At 40.3% G+C, this 23,730-nt stretch overlaps 1 protein-coding gene across 2 annotated transcripts in view; it reads right to left on the reverse strand.

Annotated features, from left to right (window-relative positions):
• TRPM3 (transient receptor potential cation channel subfamily M member 3) overlaps positions 1-23,730 on the reverse strand; it is a 504,274-nt gene that overhangs the window by 199,048 nt on the left and 281,496 nt on the right. The window contains exon 7 of one of the 2 annotated variants that reach the window (XM_045563926.1): positions 20,305-20,379. The exons of the other annotated variant lie outside the window; for it this stretch is intronic. Within the exon in view, the coding sequence (XP_045419882.1) occupies positions 20,305-20,379 (75 nt within the window). The remainder of the gene's footprint in view (positions 1-20,304; positions 20,380-23,730) is intronic. 2 annotated transcript variants of the gene reach the window in all.

The following is a 23,730-nucleotide window of genomic DNA, read 5'->3' on the forward strand; positions in this document are numbered from 1 at the left end:
ACACTTAAGAAATGTAAAAGAAAATGGTGATTGTTGATCAAGGCAAGATGCCAAGATTTCTTTTTGTTCCCCAGGGGAAACTGGCAGAGAGAAGTGACCTGGGGCCCCATTAGTTTTCTGTGGATGGGGAGATTTGGAGAATTACTTCTTCAAATCCAAGGAAAGAGAAGTGAAAAGCCTTGCTATTCTGCTTTGACCCAGGAGTCCTTGGTGACTCAGACAATAGGTGACTTTAAAGCTCTGTTTGGGTGTCTATGAGAGAGAGACACTTTCCCCATTGCTGCTGATTATGAAGATTAAGTAAATTCCTACTGAAAGGCACTTCAGAGATTAAGGGCTAACTTGCAATATTAATATAGCATACCTCTTTTGGAGGAGAATTTGTTGTCATAAAAAATACCCACCCCATAGGGATTTGTATTTTAACATGCCTTGGAAAAGATAGCCTCTTCTCCCATGGTTAAAGGTTATTTTATGAAGAATTTCCCAAAGTACTATGCTACTTAATTTTCCCCTTTGCTTTAGCATATGCTCCTATATCACTGACTTTATATTAAGGAACAATACTCTATACCTGCTGTTTTAAATCAAATTATATATTTAGACTCATTCCAGGATTAAGAGATCCAAGAATTTACCAAATTCTGACTCTTGAGCATGGATGCCATCAGCGGGATCTTTATTCCAACTCACAGACTCCTAGTGCGATGCACTCAGTGTTCTCACGGAGGGAGAAGCCCTAGAATGGGTCTACTAGAATGCCAGTGATCTAGGGTCTGCAGGACAGTAGGCACGATGGCGGAAAACCTCCTCTCCCTCTGAGCGCACACGTGGGTGAAAGGATCAATTCTCAAAGGCTGATTGTTTGAGAGTTGAAGGTGTATATATATGTACACATATGTATGTATGTATACACACGTACATATTTAGTCAAATTCAGTGCTAAAAATTAGATGGAGTGAAGTATTATCTTTTTCATAAATATTACATGTATCTATGCCTCCAAATTATCTCCTATTTCCTTCAGTGAATACATGGAAATTTGTTCCATGGATGATAAAAGGCTTTGTAGCCTAAAAGTAAAGTATTTTTTAATTTCTTAGTTATGAGAGGTAGAGAATTAGATTATGCCTAAAAATATCATGCTTAGGGGAAATTAAATTTGTCAAGATATGGTAACATTAAGCCTTTCTGTCAGGTCACACACACACACACACACACACACACACACACACACACTGCCTTTGTTTCTGGGAAAAGAAAATTATATCAAATAATTAGTAATGACCTAAAGCAGTGGTTCATAGCTTATTTTCTTGAGGTAAGTATCTTAGACTACTTTTGGGAATTTGATGAAAGCTAGGGACTCCTTCTGCAGAAAAGTAAATGTATGTATGGATATACACAAAAATGTTTCTGTGTAATTTCAAGAGGTTCATGGATCCCTGAAGCCTGTCCCACCTACTCATAAGCCTATGAATACCTCGTTAATGGACGCTTACAAAGCCCCACCCTAATTTAAGCACTTTGATGTGTCTGCAAAGAGCATCAGTATGTGTTATTTTGTGAAGCTCATCCAGGTCTCTGAGAAAAGTTCTAGTATGGGTTTTCAAACAAAATTCGATGCCCAGCGGGAACTATATCACCTGATTACTGCCCCTTTACATTGATTGGCTACACCTGCAGAGTGAAGCATGGCCATTGGCCATCTCCCTTCTTCCCTTCTAGTCCTCTCTCTCTTCCTTATTTTTCTTTATTTTTTTCTGTTCACACTTTCTTTTCTAAATGACATTTTGGACATAGGATATTAAAAAACTCTAGAAAAATTCACAAACTTACAAATCAGACTTGAGGAACATTAGCAATTACTGTAGTGATGGGGAGAGAGCAGGCAAGCTATCTACCCCATTTGAATAGGCACCAATTTACTGCTGACTAAGAAATAATGGCTGAAGTTTGCCATTTACCATAGCTTTTTACAAATAATTTCAGAATTAGATTCTTGATGCCCTTACCTATTTAGTGCATGTCTTCTATGGTCTGGAAAGTGTGAGGATGGATTTACGAAAACTATGGGAAGCTGGTAAGCAATTGTGCCTAACTGACAACATTCAAAACCATTTTTCTTCCTTAATATGTTTAAGGTGTTTCTTACAATTAGGAATGTTCCCAGTTGTGAACACAAGAATGTTCAAGTACAACGGTGGAAATATTATTTACAGAAAGAGAATATTTGAATATGCTATATTTTTGCAAAAGGCAATGTGATTAGAAATCTTTGAGCTATTTAGGAGCAGAGTGAGCCCAGAAAAATATCTAGGGATAACATATGAAAAAATGCATCTCATTTTAACTAGAATGTCTCTTAGGTCTTTGATGGAAGCAGATGTTTTAGATATTACCTTCCTGTTTTGAAGGTAGGATACATTATCTATTCAAGACAACAGAACTATAACTGGAATGTATCTGAACTTACTTGGAAATAGGTAATAAACTCAGGTATCTTTTAGTGAATCTTTATGATGTACCCAACTGGTGAATGCCAAACCCAATGCAAACCCATCCCATTGGCCATTATAACTACACTTTTTTTTTGCCACTACAATTCTGTACCTAAATTGATGCTTAGGAAAGCATTTGAAAATATGAAGTACCACACAAACGATTATTAAGCAGTCAAAATAAAACCACATGCAACTAGATATTTCACTTCTAGATACTTATGGTTCTCTAGTGGGGAAAAATTCCTTGAAAGATGGCTGGGTTTTTTTTTCCCTGAGATTGGGACTTCTCAAAGCATATATTTCCAACCCACTTTGGGACTAGGCAGGGGTAAAAATAACATGGATTTCTTAAATGTCTTTTTCTGTTATTACCAGTTTCTATGGCAACTCCCTTATTGATGTTTACCTTAATGGAGCCCCCTCCATATACAATGTTTACATATTTAAAGCTAATATCAATATTCCAGAATAAACATTTTTATACATTTTATCTTGGCATGTGAAGTTTTAGCAAATTTGGCTGAAAACATGGGGATGTCAAGATACTGAAAATACAGTTTGGATTAATGGGAATGTCTTCCTCAGACAGTGATAAAAAATTGAAAACTGATGATGCATAGCACTTCTTATGCTAGGAACTGAGAATAAATACCTATTGAATTAATATGGCAAACCTCATATTTTTTGTTTTCAATACTGCTGAACTAATCTATTTTGTACATTATCAATGCTCCACGCATTTTCATAGGAATCCTGTGTTAGTCCTTACCAGCTGGCTTTCATCTTGGACATTGCCTTCTTGCTTTGCTTTTCTGTCTAGCAATCAGAGGCCAAAGGACAGAACTGGGCCAGTGGATCGAATGGGAAATCTTATAAACTAACCAAAGAGGTCACTGCGTGGGTACTGAAAACACCCGTCATGTCCTTCCTGTCCACACTCCCCTAGCAGAGAACTGACCCACCCACAGCAGGAAGGGGCAACCTTTCTGGGCTTTCTTCAGAGCTGGTTGGACCAGAACTGCAGTAGGCCAGATTTTCCCTCCTAGAATTGGAGTGGAGATCCTGAGCCCAGGCTGAGTAACTGGGAAGTGGGCTTTGAGGGCATGTGCATTTGGGAGGTGAAGCCTCTGTTAGTGGGGGCTACATGCACAAAAAGCCTGTACGCAGGAAGAAAACAAGGGAGCAGCAGGCACCACGGAGGAGAAAGATCACCACGTGGCCTGAGCAAAAGAGGGAAAGAAGGGTGTGTGTGTGCGTGAGAGAGAGAGAGAGACAGAGAGAGAAGAATGAAAGAAGTGGGATGTGTGTGTGTGTGTGTGTGTGTGTGTGTAAGAATATGAGAGACAAGGAGAGAGAAAGAGGGAATGAGAGAGAATAAAAGAAAGAGTAAAAGAGAGAAGGGAAGGGGGAGAGATAGATAGATAGATAGGTACAGTAATATAGCCTGGATTATTGGCGACTTTTCAATCCCAGTTACAGTTACTTGGCCATAGTTCCTGTAGAGAGTCCCCTATATGCTAGGGGTAGACAAACTTTTTTCTGTAAAGAGGGCAAAATAGTAAATATTTTAGGCATTGCAGGTCAAAGGGCAAAATAGAGACTATTGTGCAGGTACTTATATAATAAAAAAAAATTTCTACAAAATGTTTAGGGATGAGTTTCAAAATACAATTGAATACATTTTTTTGTAATACGGGTCTACTAATACCGAATGAATTTTTGGATTTCATTTAGTTTTCTTATGTCACAAAATAGTATTATGCTTTTTATTTTCAAACATTTAAAAATGTAAAATTCACTTCTTAGCCGATGAGTCACATGAAAATAGGATGGGCAATAGTTTGTCAACTCTTCCTATAGACACATATCTGTCTCCCTATAAAAAATACTCCTTTATGTACTTTGAGCGAGTTTCAGTTTATTGCTACCAAATGTTTCCCTCCCCAGCCTCACCAATGCTTGCTCTAAGGCAGTTTTCACCCATCCTTAACTACCCTACAGGTCCTCCTGGGCTCTTTTCTAAGCATGAAAATCCAGCAGGAAGAAAGCACATACTTGTACTTGAGGCATTTGGGATAGCAGAATTGTTTTGTTCTATTTTCAATATTCAGGTCAATGTTGAGTGTAGGTAGGCCTGGTATTTGCACAGGTGTCAGGAGGGCCTTGATTTGGTGCATCACTGATGACCACGTGGGCAGCCAGTCACTAGTATGGTAAGCAGCTCTGCTTCTTCCAAGTAAGGAGAGAGGGAGTTAATTGTGTGGTATACCAAGAAGCTTCACCCTAGCAACAGAGGGGGTTCATATCTGGTCTTCCCAAAAGTCTAAGCCCAAGGGCAGAGGGAGCAATCACTCCTCTCTGAATAGCCACAGTTCCTAGAGGGCAGAACGACTGCTGCATCCCAACTAGGTTGGGGCTCTTGCTGCTCACCTGCTGGCACCATGGGCCCCAGGACTTGAGTCTTGCCTGGACTGCAGTGGGCTTTCCTGGACGGGCTTTGGCCCACACCACTACCTTCTCTACCCTGTGCTCTGGAAGCCTGTCTCACTCTCTCAGACAAGGATTTTCCTTAGATCTTGGGCTGCCTGGCTGCAACTTGGTGGAATGTGTCATGTCCTTGTTGGCAGTTTCTGATAGCTGGCTTCCTGTAGACTCCCGTGTCCCCTGGTTGGCTGTCCGCATGTACCACTCTAGTCTATTTTACCTCTGCTACCCTGACAACAGGGCTAGACTTCACAAAACTAACAACATATCAGCTGGAACCATGCACATCCTAGAAGGGCAGAAATACATCTTGACATATACTGATATACCAAAAATATACAGTTGCCCCTGTGTATCCATGGGTTACACATAAGTGGATTCAATCAAACATGATAGAAAATATTTTTAAAAAAGCATTTGTACTAAACAGGTACAGGCTTTTTTCCTGTCATTATTCCTTAAACAATACAGTATAACTATTTGTATAACATTTACGTTATATTAGGTACTATAAATAATCTAGGGATAATTTAAAGTATATAGGAGGGTGTGTGTAAGCAATATGCAAATACTAAGCCATTTCATATAAGGGACTTGAGCATCTTCGGATTTTGGTACCCATGGGAGGTCTTGGAACCAATCCCCCATGGATACCAAGGGATGACTGTATTTTGGTATTTTACATAGTAACTAACACAGAGTAGGTATATGATTCATAGGGCTGTTCTGAGAAATAAATGAGTTATTATTTATAAAGTGCTTAGAACAGAATCTGGCATGTAACACGCACTGTATGGTTAAACAAACACAAATAGAAACATGCTTATTTATATTTATTAAGCCTATAAAAAGTTTCTGTTTTAAATGTATAAATGATTCATGAAGATGAAAGAAAAATGAATGCATTTTTTTATGTTTAAACCAAAAGGATACTCTGACAAATAATTTGGAATATGCTTTTCCAAAGTTTGAATACTCTCTTGCAGACCAATAATATGCTGAGAAAGCCAAATGCCTTTATCTTGTATACAGAAGGCTAAAACTTTCTGCTTTGGGATATGTGACCTTTTATATCACTCTCCAAATGCCTTCTACCAAAGGCCTCTCCTCACTGTTTCAATCAGCTTGTTAAGTCTTTTGAGTGGGTTGGAAAGAGATGCAAATGCCAAATAACGAAACCTGTAAACCAACTCCAAGTGTATTATGTGTTTATAAACTAACTTAGCTTTTGACTTAATCAATGGGAACAGTTATTCCCTTATGGCCAGATGGCTCTGATTGAAATATTCTGCTAATGTCAATGTATTGTCAGGACATCCAAGAAGCATTACCGTGAATAATTTCAATAGAAAGGGACGGCCAATCCCATGGGCTATAAGGCAAGTATTACTTTCATAAAAGGAAAAAGTCAGCATTATTTTCTTTGGGGCCATTGTTTGCAGGCTGAATGTTTTAATGTAATTGATCTAAGTCTACAGTCCCAAACAAAGCTATAGTCTTAGTCACTGCTCTGTTCAAGACCCACATCAAAAGGCAGACCTTGCCTTCTCAAATATAAGGTAATCAGAGTGGTTCTAACTCATTTCACTTTATAATACTTTGCCCACAATGCCCTGCAAATGTGCCAGGATCTAAGTTCACAGCCCATATATGTTTCTTGGCTTGGCAAAATTAGTAAGGAGAAAAGCAGCCAGGGGAATTATGGAGTGAAAAAACACAGGAAGACCTAGCCCGTGATTTAAGGAAGAGCTGGGCAGGGAGGTGACCAGTAGGAGTGAGAGAGACCTTGCCAGTGGTATGTATATTAATTTGCCTTTCCCAAATCACAAAAAAAATTTTTTTTTTCTTTGCGTCTGTTGAGGGAGACAGCAACTTCTCCCTGCCCCAAATGCAAAAAGTTCTGTTTCGTTTTTATAGAATGCTCTTTTAGATGTTTTTTATACACATCCTTCAGTGCCCAGGTTCAAAGATACGTCTCCCTCAGGCTCTTCCCAACCTCACTAGGCAAAATTAACCATTCTCACCGTGTGCCCACATGCCATTTACTTTTTTAAAAAAGCAATGCCAGGCTGGGCACAGTGGCTCACGCCTGTATACCAGCCTGAGCAAGAACGAGACCCTGTCTCTACTAAAAATAGAAAGAAATTAGCTGGACAACTAAAATATATATGTGTATTTTATATATTTTATATATATATATAAAATTAGCCAGGCATGGTGGTGCATGCCTGTAGTCCCAGCTACTGGGGAGGCTGAGGCAAAAGGATTGCTTGAGCCCAGGAGTTTGAGGTTGCTGTGAGCTAGGCTGACGCCATGGCAACAGAGTGAGACTCTGTCTCAAAAAAAAAAAAAAAAAAAAGCAATGCCAATGAATATACTTTATAAATTTGTCAACTATGATAGTATAAAAGAATTCTCCTAGTACCTTACTTATGTCTTTTGAAGTTTTATCTCATTAATTACAGATCTGGGCATCTTTTTTCTCTATTAGGTACGTTTATCTTTGTATTCCCAGCATAGCATACAATGTTCTACATGTAGTAGTTGCTCATGAAAATTTGGGTACAAAAGGAAGGCAGGAAGGCAGGATATTGAATTACCATCAAATATAATTGATCTCTCATAGGTTAAATGACAATGTAATTATTTCCAGATACATTTTTAAGGCTTTTATGAACACAAGTAATTTTCCCTCGGTCAACTGACCAGAGACCCACGGTACTCAGCTGTGATTTGAATTCTCATGAAATCAGGAATTATGCCAAATGCCCAGGGCCTGTGCTCATTGCCTTTCCTGTGGACTACTGAAATTGCTTCCTGATTTCCTGCCTCCACAACCATCTTCACTTAACTGATAGTTATCACTCATAAACACAGTCTTTCTGTAAACATATGGTGGCTTCCCATTGCTTTTAGAAAAAAGCCTGATCCCATCATGTGACAGACAAATCTCCCCTTGTTCTCCACCAACCTTCATCTGCGTCCTCATCTTCCCTAGAGCTCTCTCTTCACCCTGATCCTGGTCTCCTCAGACTATTTTCACCATCTGCCACGTAGGATTATTTCTACCCTTTCTCTGAGCCATTCTGACTTTCAGAGAGGAGTATTTTCCCTATCCTTGCTTTTAAGGTGAGGAATTTTTCCTAGGCACATCGTTAGATTTCTCTTCCTCTTTACTCACTTGGCCCGTCAGTAAATTTGTAAAAACAAAGAAACATACAAACAATTGGGTTTGCTCAGCTCAGCCTGGCTCTGCTTCCTTTTGGTATCTTCCTGCCTGCAGAGAACCTAAGATCTCTCAGCTCCTCTGGGGACCCTGCCCCTGAAGATGTACAGTGAGTTGAGGAGGTGAAGGCTTACTGTGGGATTCTGCCTAATTTGGGGGTGTCACTAAGCCTATTGGCCAATAGACCTAAAACCACATCTTCTCACTTGTCCCCCATAAGTAATAAAAATGACATTTGGGGTTCCACCAAATAGTTCTTTTATTTCCCAAATTGGTCAGAACTTGGATGAGGAAGAAGGGTATTATTTATGTTAGCCCCTCAGAGACCCCACCCAGCTCAACCTCCAAAGTCTAGTTCAAATGTTACCAGTTCCTGAGGCCCTTCCTAACTCCCTCAGGCAGTATTAATTATTCATTCCTTTATGGTTCCATTGCTCTTTTTTTTTTTTCAAAAAAAAAAAAAAAGAATGTCTTTTGGCAATTATTTTATTCTGTTTGCTTTAATGGAAGTTTCATCCACTAAATTGAAAGCTGCTCCTTCTGACAGATTCCCCTGCACTCTTAGGTGACATTCTGGTTCCCACAGTGCCTCACACTCAGAAGGCAGTTCAAATAAATGCTTGTGAAATAAAACAAAAATAAAATGTGCAATGCTTATGAGCCATACCTTGGGACTGGTGCAGCTGAAGGGATTGGAATGAATGGGTAATTATAAAGGGACTAACTGTCACACCTCAACACTGTTGATGGACCCTGCTAACAGTGGAGATGACAGCCATTTGAGTGTCCTTGTGGCATGAGCCACTGGGCCTCAGCAGCGGTCAGAGACCTAGAGAAGAACATGCCAGGTGATGCGGGTGGCTGCTGTCCATCTGGATTACATTGGAAAGAGCCCAAATTCTTAGGGACTCGAATAACCAATTTCAGTTCAGCTATCCTGTACTTTTAAATTAAAGCCTTGCTATTTCTCAGAATTGGACCCAGCTAGAGTGACAAAGTATCTCAGCCACTGGGGAGAAACACAGAAACAAAATTTTACATTCTTCCCTTGCTGGAAGGGTGTCCGTGAAGCTATTAGTTCCTCCAGTTGAAATGAATAGAAACTATATAATTGAAGGGGAGATCTAATTCTGTTCCTACTCAGGTGATTGTTATGTTTTAGCAGCTAACAGTGCTGTAGGCTAGGGATGACCTTCATTCACCCTTAAGGTTATTAAAATAACTGACTGCCATTATTATATATGAAATAAGGGAAAGGCATTGATTATTTTAGCTCTAGTGATGGTATTTAATCCAATTTCTGACCCACAGTTGGGAAAAGTGATAAGTGGTTTTTATTTGATTACCTGGGTATCTTTTCTAAAAGATAACTTGTCAAGTTTAATCTGATCAAATCTTTACTGTGACTAAATCCTCAGTAAAAAAATACGTGTGACAATGTTGTTGGGAACCTTTTTTCCTCTGGTTTCATGTTTCCATGCGGAGGGAGCTCTGTTAGCGTGACATATCTAGCCTCTTGTCCTTCCTTTACTCCTTGCCACATGTAGAACTGAATAACCTGATTGGTGGTGACTATTGTCTGCTTCATGATTGGATAGTATAAAGTAAAAAATAAAATCCTAGACCCTCCACCACTGAACCACCCCCCTTCTGGCCAAGGGGACCCCAGAACAACCTTAAAAATGAGTTCCTAGCTGTGACAGGGAAGTCAGATACGCCTCTTTATGCCCCTTCCCTTTTGGAGTCTAGACACTACAACTGACCAGCATTAATGTTAAAACAGAGATCATAGGACTGACAAAACAGACTCTTTGTGGCAGTGAGATACTGAGTTACAAACAGGATCTAAGGCCATGCAAGGCAAAAGTTAAGTCGGATCTGTAGGCCCTCAATTTGCTTAACAGATCACTGGAGTCTGAGTCTTATTAATATATTGTGCCTTGCTCTGTGATCAGCAGACTTCCTTATATTGACTTAAAACATTCCTTTCTACTGATTCCAAGCCTTTGGACAAAGCTTTATTTCTTTAACCAATTACAAATCAAGAATCTCTGAACCCAACTTTAACCTGTAAGCTCCCACTTTGAGATGTCCTGCCTTTTCAGGCCAAACCAATGTATACCTTCCATATATTGAGTTATGATTTTACCTGCAATTCCTGCCTCCCTAAAATGTATAAAACCAAACTGTAACCCAACCACCTTGGGCACACTTTTTTTAGGAACTCTTGAGATTGTGTAGCTCTGGACTTCAGTCACTCATATTTGGCTCTGAATAAACCTCTTTACATTATTTTACAGCGTTTTTGTTTTTTTATTTTATGTTAACAATAGAGCTAATCTGTTAAAAGTCCTTTAGCATGGGGCATTTAGTTTCTTTCTTTTTTCTTTTCCTTGAGGGACCAATGCCAGTCAGTGATCTTGATAAAGGTGTTGATTGTAGACACAAATTTCTTCTCTGGTGGAGTGTCTGGGAGCTTAAGTGGGCAGGGAAACTCACTAAGTCATTATCTTCAACAACTTCACCATTAATAAAAATGATATTTTGATCTCCATTTGCCTGACTCTGGCATCAAGTTCTCAGTCAATTTGAATGCTGTCCTGTCCGAGTGAGCTGTAATTTACTGCCCCCCACCCCCAAGCTCCAACACCATGGACGGCAATGCCATCATTTCTGCTTCCGGCACTCACTTTGCAGCAGCACCTAACACACTTTAGCCTCTGGCTCAACTTTGAGAACATGAACTTATTTTTTAAGTGCAAATATGGCTTTCTCTGAAAGGCAATTTTTTCTTGATGTCCTTATAGCTCCTTATAAGGAAAAGACAATTACAACATGTTAAGAAAAACTAATTACAAATGGAACTAAAACAAAGTTGCTTATGAATTTCTGGGTTGTAGTGAATGACAATGTAGTGGAATCCACCAGGCCAGTTGACTGCAGGCAGTTTCTTTCTCCCTCAGGGGAAGTCGTAGTTCCTGAGCACCTACCAGGTGTCCGACCCTTGGCCAGGGTGGGTTGCGTATTTTAATCTGCTCAACACCCCTATGATAGAGATACAGTTGGCCCTGAACAACATGAGTTTGAACTGCATCTGTTCACTTATATGTGGATTTTCTTCTGCCTGTGCCATCCCTCAGACAGCAAAACCAACCCCTCTTCTGCCTCCGCCTACTCAATGTGAAAATGATGAGGATGAAGATTTTTATGATGATCCACTTCCACTTAGTGAACAGTAAACATATTTTTTGTCTTATGACTTTCTTCATAACATTTTCTTTTCTCTACCTTACTCTATTGTAAGAATACCTTATATAATATATATAATGTTCAAATATGTGTTAATTGACTATTCATGTTATCAGTAAGGCTTCCTATCAACAGGAGGCTATTAGAGAAGTTTTGGGGGAGTCAAAAGTTATTTGTAGATTTTTGACTAACCCCTTAACCTCAGCATTGTTCAAGTACTATTGTCCCCATTTTACAGTTAAGGAAACAGGCATAGAGAGTAGATTGCAAAATTCATGCAACTAATAAATGTCTGAATTGGATTTCAGACCTGTTAGGAAATCTAGAGTCTGTGTTCTTTGTGCTCTACTGGGTTGTCTTTTACTAAGGGGACCACATGATTTATCATACAATAAGGACACATTTACAAGTGAAGGGTCATCGTTAATAATTACTCTGGAATGGCAGGTATAAACTAGAGGTATTTAATCCTGAACAAACCAGTGGTTGTACGGTAACTCCATCTCATTCATATCATATCTTAGTGTCTCAAGCTGGTTTCTCGTAGCTTTTAAACATAGATGCCAATCTCAGATATTTAAAAAGGAGCTCGAGTTTGTTTGTTGTTCCTTTGTTGCTTCTCTTCCTGGCTGAAAAAGGCCAGGACTCACTGTTGCCCGTTCCAGTTTCCTGGTTCAGTTTTCTTTCTACATCTAAACCACAGCTGCTCATTATCAGAGCGATTTATTTCTCTAGATACATGGAGCAATGAAACTCCAGGGAAGAATTAGATCATTAAGCAAAGGAAAACAGCAACAATATAGCAGCACCTGCATAAATCCAAAAAGGGGAAAAATCAATTAAATTATTTTCTCATGTTCTAGCATATCTTTGATGGTGCTGAAAATGAATCCCTTCTACCTTTCTCTCTTATAAATAAGTGCTCCATTACATTCTATCATTTAAACTCATCCAGAAACATGATGAGGAATCAGCAGACAGTCATGGGCCAGAGGCATGCAACGGGTACTTTGGGTCCTAAATCACTGGGTATTTAACCCAGTTATCCTACTTTGTCATGTCTATGTGAAACAGCTACTTGGCGTCTTTCCATTGCTGCCATCAAAAATCTATTTGACTATGATAATAAGTGCTAATACCATTATTCCAGAAAGTGGGCTATCTTAATGTTATAAATAAGAAAGCGGAACCTTAAGGACTGTTCTTAAAACCCCAGTTCTAATGTGCAAAAACTCATTTGTCCATTGTACATTGTCACAAGAAAGGGGGTGAAGAAATCCCCATTTCAAGTTACAAGCTCTTCTTACCAGTGTTTGCTCTATTAGAATGGCTCTCAATGTTAGTGTGCATCAGAATCACTAGGAGAAGCTTTTAAAACACACACACTCTTGGGCCCCACCCTCAGAGCAAGTCTAGCAGGAGATCTGAGAATCTGCATTTCAAAGGAGTCCGAAGATGATGTTTTGCTGCTGGTCCCAGGGCCACACTTTGAGAACCAATGCCCCAGGATAAAGCTGAAGGGAAGGAGATTTTTGCCTGTGAAGAGAAGTGAAATCTAAGATGTGCCCCCTGGAGCAAATGAATGCAAAAGTCCATGGAATGAAACCGAAACATCCATGAACGATATTTTTCCAGAAGTCGATTTTAAAGTCTAAACTAGGCATCAGCAAACTTTTTCTATAAAGGGGCAGATAGTACACATTTTTGGCTTTGTTGGCTAGACGGACTCAGTTGCAACTGCTCGGCTTGGGGATCAGAGCATGAAAGCAGCCAGAGATATTACATAAAGGATGAGCGTGGCTCCATTGCAGTACAGCTTTATTTACTAAAACATGATGCCCTGGATTTGGCCCACAGGTCACAGTTTCTTGACCCCTGGGTCTCACTAATTTGGTTCAAATGATTCATATAAAACAACATCTGTCAGTTTGTTAAACCTGAGTGCATCTGTGATCAATGAGAAACTAACCAAGTTGGAAACCTGTGTAAGCCAAACATTGACAGCTGTTTTAGTTGTGTGGGATTGATATAATAGTACCCTTATTATAGAGGCAAAGCATGGGAGATATACACTCTTCTTAATTCAGCCCCTAAAACCAGCTATTTGGGTCTGCTTAAAAGCAAATGTGTTACGACTTCACCCATTTCAATAGGGTTTTCCCTAGTGAAAATCACCTACCTATATATTTAGTACATTCACTACTTGGTGCTTTGCCTAAAAGTAAAGAATATCTTTTCTGTTGTAGCAGGATAATTTATTGAGTTATTAATTAATTTAGATTTTATTTTCCTTTTTTTTTCCTTCTCCTTATTTCAAAAGGGCCAGTTGGGTGTCTATTCTCAGGGGACATTTGTGTTGCTGGCCAAAGCTACTAGAAAACAGAAATTGCCTGGAAGTAAGCTCTCTGGATGACTTTTGTAAAAAACCTAAGTTCGCTAATGTCCTGAAGGGGAAGAAGAAAATGGCAAGTGTCTTTGGTGGTGGAGAAGTGGGGGCACATGAGATATGGAAGAAATCGTCCAAGCCTAGGACAGGGAAAAGAAGGAACTCGAGGCACCATCAGTTCCCAGGTCTCTTCTGACTCGGTCGTCAGCAGCATTTGACACATGGAGCCATTCCTTCCTCTTGGACATATTCTTCACCTGCCTTCAGACTGTGCTCAAGGAAGCCAGAACATTTCACTCCAAAATATGCCTCTTTGAGGTAAGTATTTTGAAGCTTGAGGCCACTGGAAAGCAGCAGTTCCAGGAAGGGCCGTGTGAGCTGCCCTTTCTTACCTGCGGCAGGCCACAAAAGTTCTATGAGAAATGTGCTGGGCAGCTTCTGTTTTTCCTCTAGTTTGCCTAAAGCCGGACAGAGAATTTCAAAGACAAAAGGTCTCTCTGCCCTCCTTCCTCGACTCTTTCCCGCCTGAAGACAAGATACAAATTCTCTTTTAACAGACCCTTATCAGCTCAGAAAGGAGCCAGAGGGCTCTGGGAACGGACTTTACTCCCTGTAAATTTACCTTCCCACATTTCCTGCCTTTAGGAGCCTAGGACTGCTTTCAGCTTTGTCCTGTCCCTTCTCTACCTGTGTGGTTCTTTGTTGGATATACTGTGTAAGCAGACTCCTAAACCACTGCTTTTGAGCACTTACCCCACATGATGGGCAGTGCATGCTTGTTTTTCTCTTATGAATCTGTCTTTTCTTACAGAGGTTTTTCCCAGGCACAAATTTCTAAGGGTTAAAGGAAATTCCATTGTCTTCTCCCCTTTAGTGCTATCGCCTGGTTTCCCTCTTACCTTACCACCTGCTCCTGCCTCGTCTCCTTTGCTGGTTCCTTGTATCTACCTGACCTCAGCCGCTAGGACTGTCCCAAGACTCAGTTCTTGATTCCCTTTTCTTCTTGTTTTCCCACCACTCTCTGTGAAATTTCAGCCACTTTCCTGCACCCCCTTTCTGCCGCCTCTGCTTTATTTCTCTCCTTAGCAATTCTCACTATCCAATGCACTCTATATCTTACTTGTTTGTCATATTTTCTATAGCTGCCCCACCAATTGTAAGCTCCACAAGGGTGGGCATTAGCTCAGGCACCCCGTCTGAGGGGCTGCTGTGCAGTGCACCACGGGATGCCCGGCCTGAGGCTGCTGAATCTTGCCGGCCAGGGATGCCAGCTGCAGCCAAGGCCCCACTGGCTTTGCTTGGCGTAGGAGCACCAGAGCTGCCCACCTTGGAGAGGTCCGGTGGGCCTGGGCAATTATTGTATCAGTGGTAACTCTGGCTGACAAAAATTAAGAGGCCCTTTCCCAATTTTCCAGGTACTCTGGAAGCATGAGCAAATTAGCGTGAGCATGAAAGAGAAGAGAGAAAAAAAAAGAGAGAGAGAGAGAACGGAGGAGGGAGGGAGAGAGACAGACACCTAATAAAGATTTAAGATAAAATTTACCAAAAACTAGATGGAAGGGGGCTTGGAACTGGATGTATGTGAATAAAGGAAAAAATTTTTATTCTGTGATATTTCCTACATACCTAAGTTTATGAACAATAATGCATACTTACTACAGTAGTTCTTATTACTTGAGTAATGAAAACAAAGTAACCAACAGAAGCAAAACAAATCCTGCCCCATGCATCTAAAAATGGAAATACAAGGGTGAAGTGAACTTTCCACTTTTCTCCAAACTCCTCACATGGGCACATCGTGTTTAATTGCTGCTCGCTTCACAATCTCCCCCAGGATTTCGTAATAAATTCTAATGTGCACCAGAGTCAGTATGCACTTCCTCCGTTCTTCCCCTGGGTGGAAGAAATGCTGCTAATGAGGAAGGCTCAGCTCAGATCTGTGTGATGACCAAAAAGCTGACTCTTCAGTCTTCTCCTCCCTGTTTTAGCAAAGGCGCACCTGTTTTTTCACCCTGCCTCGTCCCAGCCAGGAACCGCCCAGAGAAGCCCAGGTGGACCCAGAGATGCCAAGGCTCCTTAGCCAACAAGAGTCATTGATTCCTCTGCTTGTGATTTAGGACTCAAATGTTTGCCTACTGGGTTGCAGCACATGAAACTCCTTATGCAGCTTTCGAAACCCGGCCTCCAACATAGAACAGGGACAGCCTGTTCAGTGCAGAGGGCTGCTTATTTGTTTCAGCCTTGGGTGTCCCCCCTCCATAAAAAAGAAGAAAAGGAAAAAGAACAAAAAAAAACCCAACTGTTTCCTTATTTGGCCATTATTAGGGTATAGCATCTCTATTTTCTTCATTTGTCTCAAGGGTTAATAATCTTGAACTGAGTGTTCAAGGTTAAAACATTTTTATTCTGTTAAAACCTATGACAACTTTATTAGTGACATCTGGGAGTGCTATTTGCAGTCATTTCTCAAGCCTACATGGATTATACTTCACTTTTACATCTATTAGTTTCAATGGCTTGAAATAATCCAAATAATATTTTCCAGGGATAGACAAATTACTATAAATCCTCGGAAGGGACTTCGAAGGGTCCTGTGATAAATTCCCTGGCCTTAAGGTGGTTATCTTAAGCAAATTAAAACCTCAGCCCAATTTTCTTTAAAAGGGAATGAGATACCTTATCTTCTCTAAATAGATCTCGCTGTAAAATTGTTGATTGTGGCAGAAAAGTGCTCCTTCAGCACAAGTTTTCCCATTTATTTTATGTGTATCTAACTTTCTAAAGTTAGCTATGCATTTCTACTGAATGGATTGATCCTAATCTAGACTGAAAAGCAGCCCTGAGCAATTATCACTTTGAATAAGTGGGGGAAAATCAATAGTTATTTCTTTGTTCATGTTAATGGAAATACTGAAGCCATGGTGGCGTTGGTTGCTACAAAATACATATTCCTAGACTTTGTAAATTCATAAGATGGAAATGATTTAACAACAGTCATGATAAACACGTCAAATTTCCCAGACCAAATGCTTTCATGCTCATGCGTACGAAGTGTACATGATGGTCTTTGCCTGTACATGCTCGTATTTATTTATCCTTCCCAAGTCTTTCTATGTCATTATTGTTTCATTATTTGTCCTTCCTTATAGCTTTTAATATATAATCCCTTCTGTTACATCTTTATGTCAGGCTAGAAACCAGAGCTAAAAATAAGGCCAGGGGAACCAAATATTGATATTTACAGTAACAATTTATTGAGCACCTACTTGCATGTGCCAGGCATTGTGCTAGGTTTTCAGGATGACAAACATGAATGAGACACAGGCTGTACCCTGTAGGAGCTCACAATCTACAGATGATGGGGGACAGGCAGGCAGATGCACAGGTCATTATTCTACCAAAAGAAGTGGTGCTCTGGCAGAGGTTTATACAGAGTGCCATGAGGGCGTGGAGGAGATGAGTTGGGCGTGGGGATCCTAGGGATGGAAGTTCCCATAAGATTTCAGACAGGAGGTTTTTGATCTGAGACTTAGAGGGAGTGTGGATTTGGGCCAGATAGGTAGGGTGGGGGAGAAGATGAAGTTTCAGCTAATGTCAAAAAGGAACAAAAACACATCTGAGATGAGGGTATGTCATTTACAGGAAATTGTAAGTAGCTTGGAATGGATGGGACATAAGGTTCACCTGGTGTTATGGTAGAAGAAGAAGCTAGAAAAATAACAGAGGAAAAATATGGAAGGTCTTTCAGTGAAACAAGGGAGATTGGGTCCCATCAAGAAAGTCTGTGTTATGGTGAGACGAACCTATTATATCTGACTTGCAACAGTAAACTTTGCTAACGATAAGAAAAAAATGTCAAACACTTGCAACCCAAATTCTTCTAATCTGAAAAGAGATCTCAAAAATTCTTTTCTGAATGTGAAAGTGTCTAAGAGATCTTAGAATGGCAGGCAGCACCCCTGTTCACAACTACTTATTTACAAGAACTGTCCCAGTCCCTGAGCAAGTAATTCCAATGTGGGGAAGTCTCTTAGCTGGAAAACAGAAATCTCCTAGCCTAAATAGGAAAGTGGGTCAGATAAACAAGACAGGCAAAGACCAAGAAATCAGTTTCACTAAAATTTGTTCTGCTCCCCGAAGTTATTCTTTCGATTTCATTGTCATCTTGATTGACAATGTGACTTTTCATTAACAAGCATGAAAAATGTTTCAGTTACATAGCAAACTTGTGTCAAGTCATTTCACAAACTGAAGAGAAGGCGGGGGGGGGGTATAGATCGTAACGTTTTCTTTGCACAAATTATTCTTTAGAGACAAGACTCTCTAAAAGGCAAAGAAAAATTTGAACAACACATTCAGTTGAAAGCATCTGAAAATGGTAAGTTATTACAGTCTAAAGTGAACCGATCATGAATGTGGCGTTTGTATTTTGGAAAGCCTTTCCGTCAATTGGTTGGGGCAGTAGAAGGTCTGCATGATTGGGCCCAACAGATTACAGCATCCACAGCAGGCAGTAGGATGTTCCTCATGTATGATTGGCGCTGCCTAATGACATTTAGGTCAACGACACATTGCAAATACGATGATGGTCCCATAAGATTATAACAGAGCTGAAAAATTTCTATTGCCTAGCGACATCTTGGGGATCCTGACCCCGTGTAAGCCTAAGCTAATTAGTGTGTTGGTGTTTTAGTTTTTAACATAAAAGCTTAAAAAGTAAAAAAAAAAATAAAGAAATTTTAAAATGGAAACAAGCTTATAGAATAAGGATATAAGGAAAATATCAATGTGTGTTTTAATCTAAGTATCATTACAAAAGAGTCAAAAAATTTTTAAAAGTTTACAAAAGAAAAAAGTTACAGTAAGCAAAAGTTAATTTAGTTTTGAAGGATTTTTAAAAATATAATTCAGTGTAGCCTAGGTGCACAGTGTTTATGAAGTCTGCACTAGTGTACAGTAGCGTCCTAGGAGCGAGGCCTTCACATTCCCTCACCACCACTCAGTGACTCACCCTGAGCAACTTCCAGTCCTGCAAGCTCCATTCATGGTAAGTGCTGTATACAGGTGTACCATTTTTTGTCTTTTATATCATATCTTTACTGTATCTTTTCTATGTTTAGGTATGTTTAGACACACAAATACTTACCATTGTGTTACAATTGCCCACAGTATTTAGTACGGTAACATGCTGTACAGGTTTGTAGCCGAGGAGCACTAAGCTATACCATAAAGCCTAGGTGCGCAGTAGGCTATACCATCTAGGTTTGGGTAAGTACACTGTATTATGTTCTCACAGTGACAAAATCGCCTAACAAGAAATTTCTCACAATATGTCTCCATTGTTAAGCAAAGGATGACTGTACATGTAACCTGGGCAGAGGTTCCTCAACTTCCTTTTCAAGCCACATGGTTTGAACCCAGGGCTATTAGTTCTTCCCACCACCAGAGCTCCCTAGATGAAGTTCTGCTATGACCTTTGACATATAGAGTTTTTTATCTCTCTCAGGGGACAATGATGGGCCCCGTGATGGAAAATTTCATGTCATGGTTATCCCAATGCATTTGATGATGGTGCAATGATCAAAAAAGATGCCAGTGATGACAATTGAACGTCCCTTTGCCTTCCCAGCCTCCTTCATATATTCTCAGGCATAGGATGACAAAGGGAAGTCCACGAGTCACATGAAGAAAGACTGTAGCCATGGATACACGGTCAGGAGCTCCTCTACCTGCCTCCACCCCACCCTGCTCTCCATCACCCTGTCCTATTTCCTCCTGACATGGCCCCTCCACTGTCTCGCCACCAGCCACCGTCCTCTTCCCCAAGTCCTGCTTGATGACTCATTCCAACCAAACCAACGCTCAACTGGTGTCTGGCACAGAGTTGGCGCTCAAATAATTGTCAAATGAAATAATGACCCCCAAGCTCTCCAGGGTAACAAAATTTGGGGGAAACTTCTTTTTGAATGAGATAACGTTTCTACGTGTGGGATGGAAGGAGAAAGGGTTTTGGAATCATATCAGTCAAAGGCTGCACCCAGCTGTGCCACTAACTGGATTTAAGACAAAGGCTCCACCTCTTTGAGCTGCCATTTTATCAACCATAAAAGAGGAAGATAATAATCCCTAATTTGAAGGGTTTATGTGAGTATTTAAAAAGATCGTATATACGAAAATGCTCAGTATAGTGCTTGAAACCTAAATAAATGCCTATTTCCTGCTAGCAGTGTCCTAGTAGTGATGCCAAGCTATTCTAGGTGGTCTCTTTAAGATGACAAGTAATAAGAGTAACTAATGTCTGATGTAGTTGAATGTCTTAGAAAAGAGAGTGATAAATAGCAGTTACAGGGAGTGACATTGTTAGGAACTTTTAGAGGAAATAGAGGCTTCTGTGGTTAATTTTCTTGATTGGAGTTTAAGAGGAAATTCAGATTGTCCATTAATTATATACTTACCAATTGGGTCTAATTGGCAACTACCCCAAAATGAATAAAACAAGCGGGAGTCAAGAGAGAAAAACGGCAGGCATCCTGTCAAAAAATAAAATCTTTGAAATTTCTACAACCCAATGGTTGGATATACATTATATTAAAGCAGACGGATTACCCAATTTATATAAATTTACACATGTGACAGCAACCCAAGTTGCACACCCAGACCTATGTAGAGCACACACAGCCTTTCTGTACTGCCTATATCTTGTCTCATCCCTTCTTCAATTAAACAGGCCCTTAAAATCAACATCTGCTTTGCTGGAGGAAGTATTCTTCATTGCTCTTTTTCAGCCTAGATAGCTGCTGTGGTGGTAAAAGGTTAAATGAGTTAATTCCTAATTCTTTGTACAGATGCTTAGCACTTAGTAAATTCTCAGGACATGTTAGCTATTGTTTTGTTAATTATAAGGACAATTAGGAATGCTTCACTTCTATGACAAGGCAGGAACTAGATTCTTTTCTCCTTTTAAAAATATTTTTTTCTGATTTCTGGAGAAATAAGTGATCTGTTCTCAAATGAGTAGCTAATTTTGACTTGGAATAACTGTCCTTTGAGAGGCTGATCTATTTCATTTCTTTTCTTTTGAAAGAGGAATTGAAACAAATACGAAAGTGTCACTCAGCATACCTATTATTATTTACTGGACTGATTTCCATATTCTCCTCTCTTCTCTTTCTCTCATTGGCCAAGATATAGACAAATGTATCTCTATATCTGTGACTATCTATCTACAAAAAAAGTCATCAAAGCCATGTAAGTATAATTGGTAGGTTTCCTACCAATTTTGCTATTCTATCCAAAACTGGGAGATGAATTCAATGGTAATGTCAGGTTTCCGGAGTTGCTAAACAAGCTAGCCTTCGGCCAGATGGCTCAGGCAGCATCTCATTTCACATCTAGGCCTCAGAGGAGAATCCCATGTGCATGAGTAGCTCTTCTCTGAGCCCAGTTTATTCCTTCCCTAGAAACAGCATTTAGGGAGAACCCCAGATCCTCAAGTTAGGTCTTTTGACCCTAGCTTCTTAGGATTAAGCTAGACTTCTAGTAGCATTGCCTTATGGCAATTGTTGGGAGACAGGGGCTTGGCAGGGGCAGCTGGTTACTGAAAGGTGTGGCAGGGCCTCACCCACTTTTCATGGAGCATCATGCGGTTATTTTTCAGTCCCCATAACTTGGCAAAGCTGCCTTCTCATAAGAATGTACTCACTGGGGAAGATGCAAAGCAATAACCCTCGAAGCACAGTATGTGAGGGTTGGTTCCTTTGGATTCTCAATAGTTTGTAAAATAACAAACCAAGCGCAACTACTGTACATTTTCCAGAAAGTTCCTAATTAGTGTGTTTCTGGGAACATAAATTGAGTTTTCAAGCACACACCCCAGGTTGCTCTACCACTGCATATGGCAATTAGACCACTGGCTAAATACTATCAGCAAAGCTTCACATAGACAACAACAATATAAACCCTCTTGGAAATTTAGCACAAGCATTTGTTGATGGAACCAAGCACAAAATTGGCTTAGCTATGTCTCTCTTGCACAGTGAATAGCATGCTGGTATTTTCAGTTTATTTTTCCCCCAGTTATCCAACCCTAATGAACAAAAATTTTAAATGACACTTTAGTGAAGATCAACTAGGGAAAGATTAGTGGCATGGTTAATAATGGAAATGTCTGGATAGCCGGTGTGTTGATTATGTCCCAAATTATCTAAGTATTTCCTTAATTACCCTTCAGGACACAATAGAGAAAATGGTCTTAAGAGGGATAAATGAGAATATGAAGGGCTAAGGGTTTTGTACTGCAATAAGGTTGATGCTCTAAGTACCCTGCTTCTGTTTGTTGCTCAGATGTATGGATAGCTTGTTCTTATTTGAGGTCTAGGGTGTTGTACTAAACAGAGTAAGGAAAGTACCTCCCAAACTATAGACATGATGCTGAGCAAAGAACAGCAGACTAGGAGTTTGGAGTTTCAGGTTCAGGTAAAAGCTCTGCCAAGTTAATTCACGTGATGGATCTAGGCAAAACACATGACATTTTGCCAAGTGGTTTTCCTATCTACAAAACAAAAGCACTGAACTAGATGATACTCACTATCTGAATTCTTGTTGCACTTTGTATCACTAAAGGGCCTTTAACACTTGCTGCTGTCTAATGCAGCTCTTTGCATAGAGAGCGGCTGTAGAACACAGTGGTCCAGGCATGGGATCAGATGCAGACTTCTTGGGTCTGCCACTTACAAGCAGTCTGACTTTGAGCTTGTTACCTGAACTTTTGGAGCCTCAGTTTTCTCACTGGCAGATGGGAATCATAATCGTACCCACTCCAGGGTATTGTAAGGATTAAATCAGTTATTTCCTGTTGATTATTTAGAACAGTGCTCAGTAAACACTAGTTATTGTTGACTTATTTGTAACACTAAGTTCTTCAAGTAAACAACTATGCTTGATTTATCTTGCCACCCCTACAGTGCTTTGTATGCGGCAGGTGCACAAACAGATATGGTAGAGAAAGAGCCTAATAGAAGTACTGTCAAGGGAAGATATAACAGAGAGAACAGTCACGACTTATTTTAAATGACAGATACTTGAGTTCTTATTTTTGTCACATTTGGAAAAGCTGAAGAAATTTGACATGTACTTTGCCTCCATATGAAGCATCATAAAAGCGTCGTGGCATAAAAAGTATGGAGGAGCCACTTGTCCCACAGGGAGCCTGTGGGTGATATTCCACGTGAAGAAGCTGTTGGATGAGCTGCACCATGCTGGGGAGTGGGGCACCGGGAGACGGGAGCTGGACTTTGGGGGTGCCCAGGAGCATGCCAAAGGGGAAACGAACAATTCCAGCTCGGCTAGACCGCCCTCATGGTGGGCATATACACGTAAGGCACTTTCAGTATACCCATTCTAATAGGCTATCTGGTTGTGGCTAGGGATTGGGAATACATTTAGGCTTTTTGTCATTCACCAACTTTAAAGAGGGAAGATAAATTGGGTTCAGATTTCAGTCATTATCAAATGTAAGTGTTAAATCTGTTATGCTGGTCTCAAAAGTTTTATACACACCCTTTCTATGCGATTTGAGAATGTTACTTTGTGTAAAGCGTCCTTAACCAGCCTCTCTTCCCTTAGGCTTCCTGAGTTGGCTCTTTCCTTTTGGTTTAGGAGTGAGGATTGCCAGAAGACTGAGGGGGCAAGAGAAAAGGAGGTTTGTCAAACACAGCTGTGCTGGCTCCTTACCCACAGGTCACTCCCACACCACATGAATAGGCTGACTGCTAGGCTGCCTGTTTCCTTCCTTCCTTCTCTCCTTCCTTCCTTCCTTCCTTCCTTCCTTCCTTCCTTCCTTCCTTCCTTCCTTCCTTCCTTCCTTCCATCCATCCATAAAA

Source organism: Lemur catta, chromosome 10 (assembly GCF_020740605.2).
Source record: "Lemur catta isolate mLemCat1 chromosome 10, mLemCat1.pri, whole genome shotgun sequence".
NCBI lineage: Eukaryota > Metazoa > Chordata > Mammalia > Primates > Lemuridae > Lemur > Lemur catta.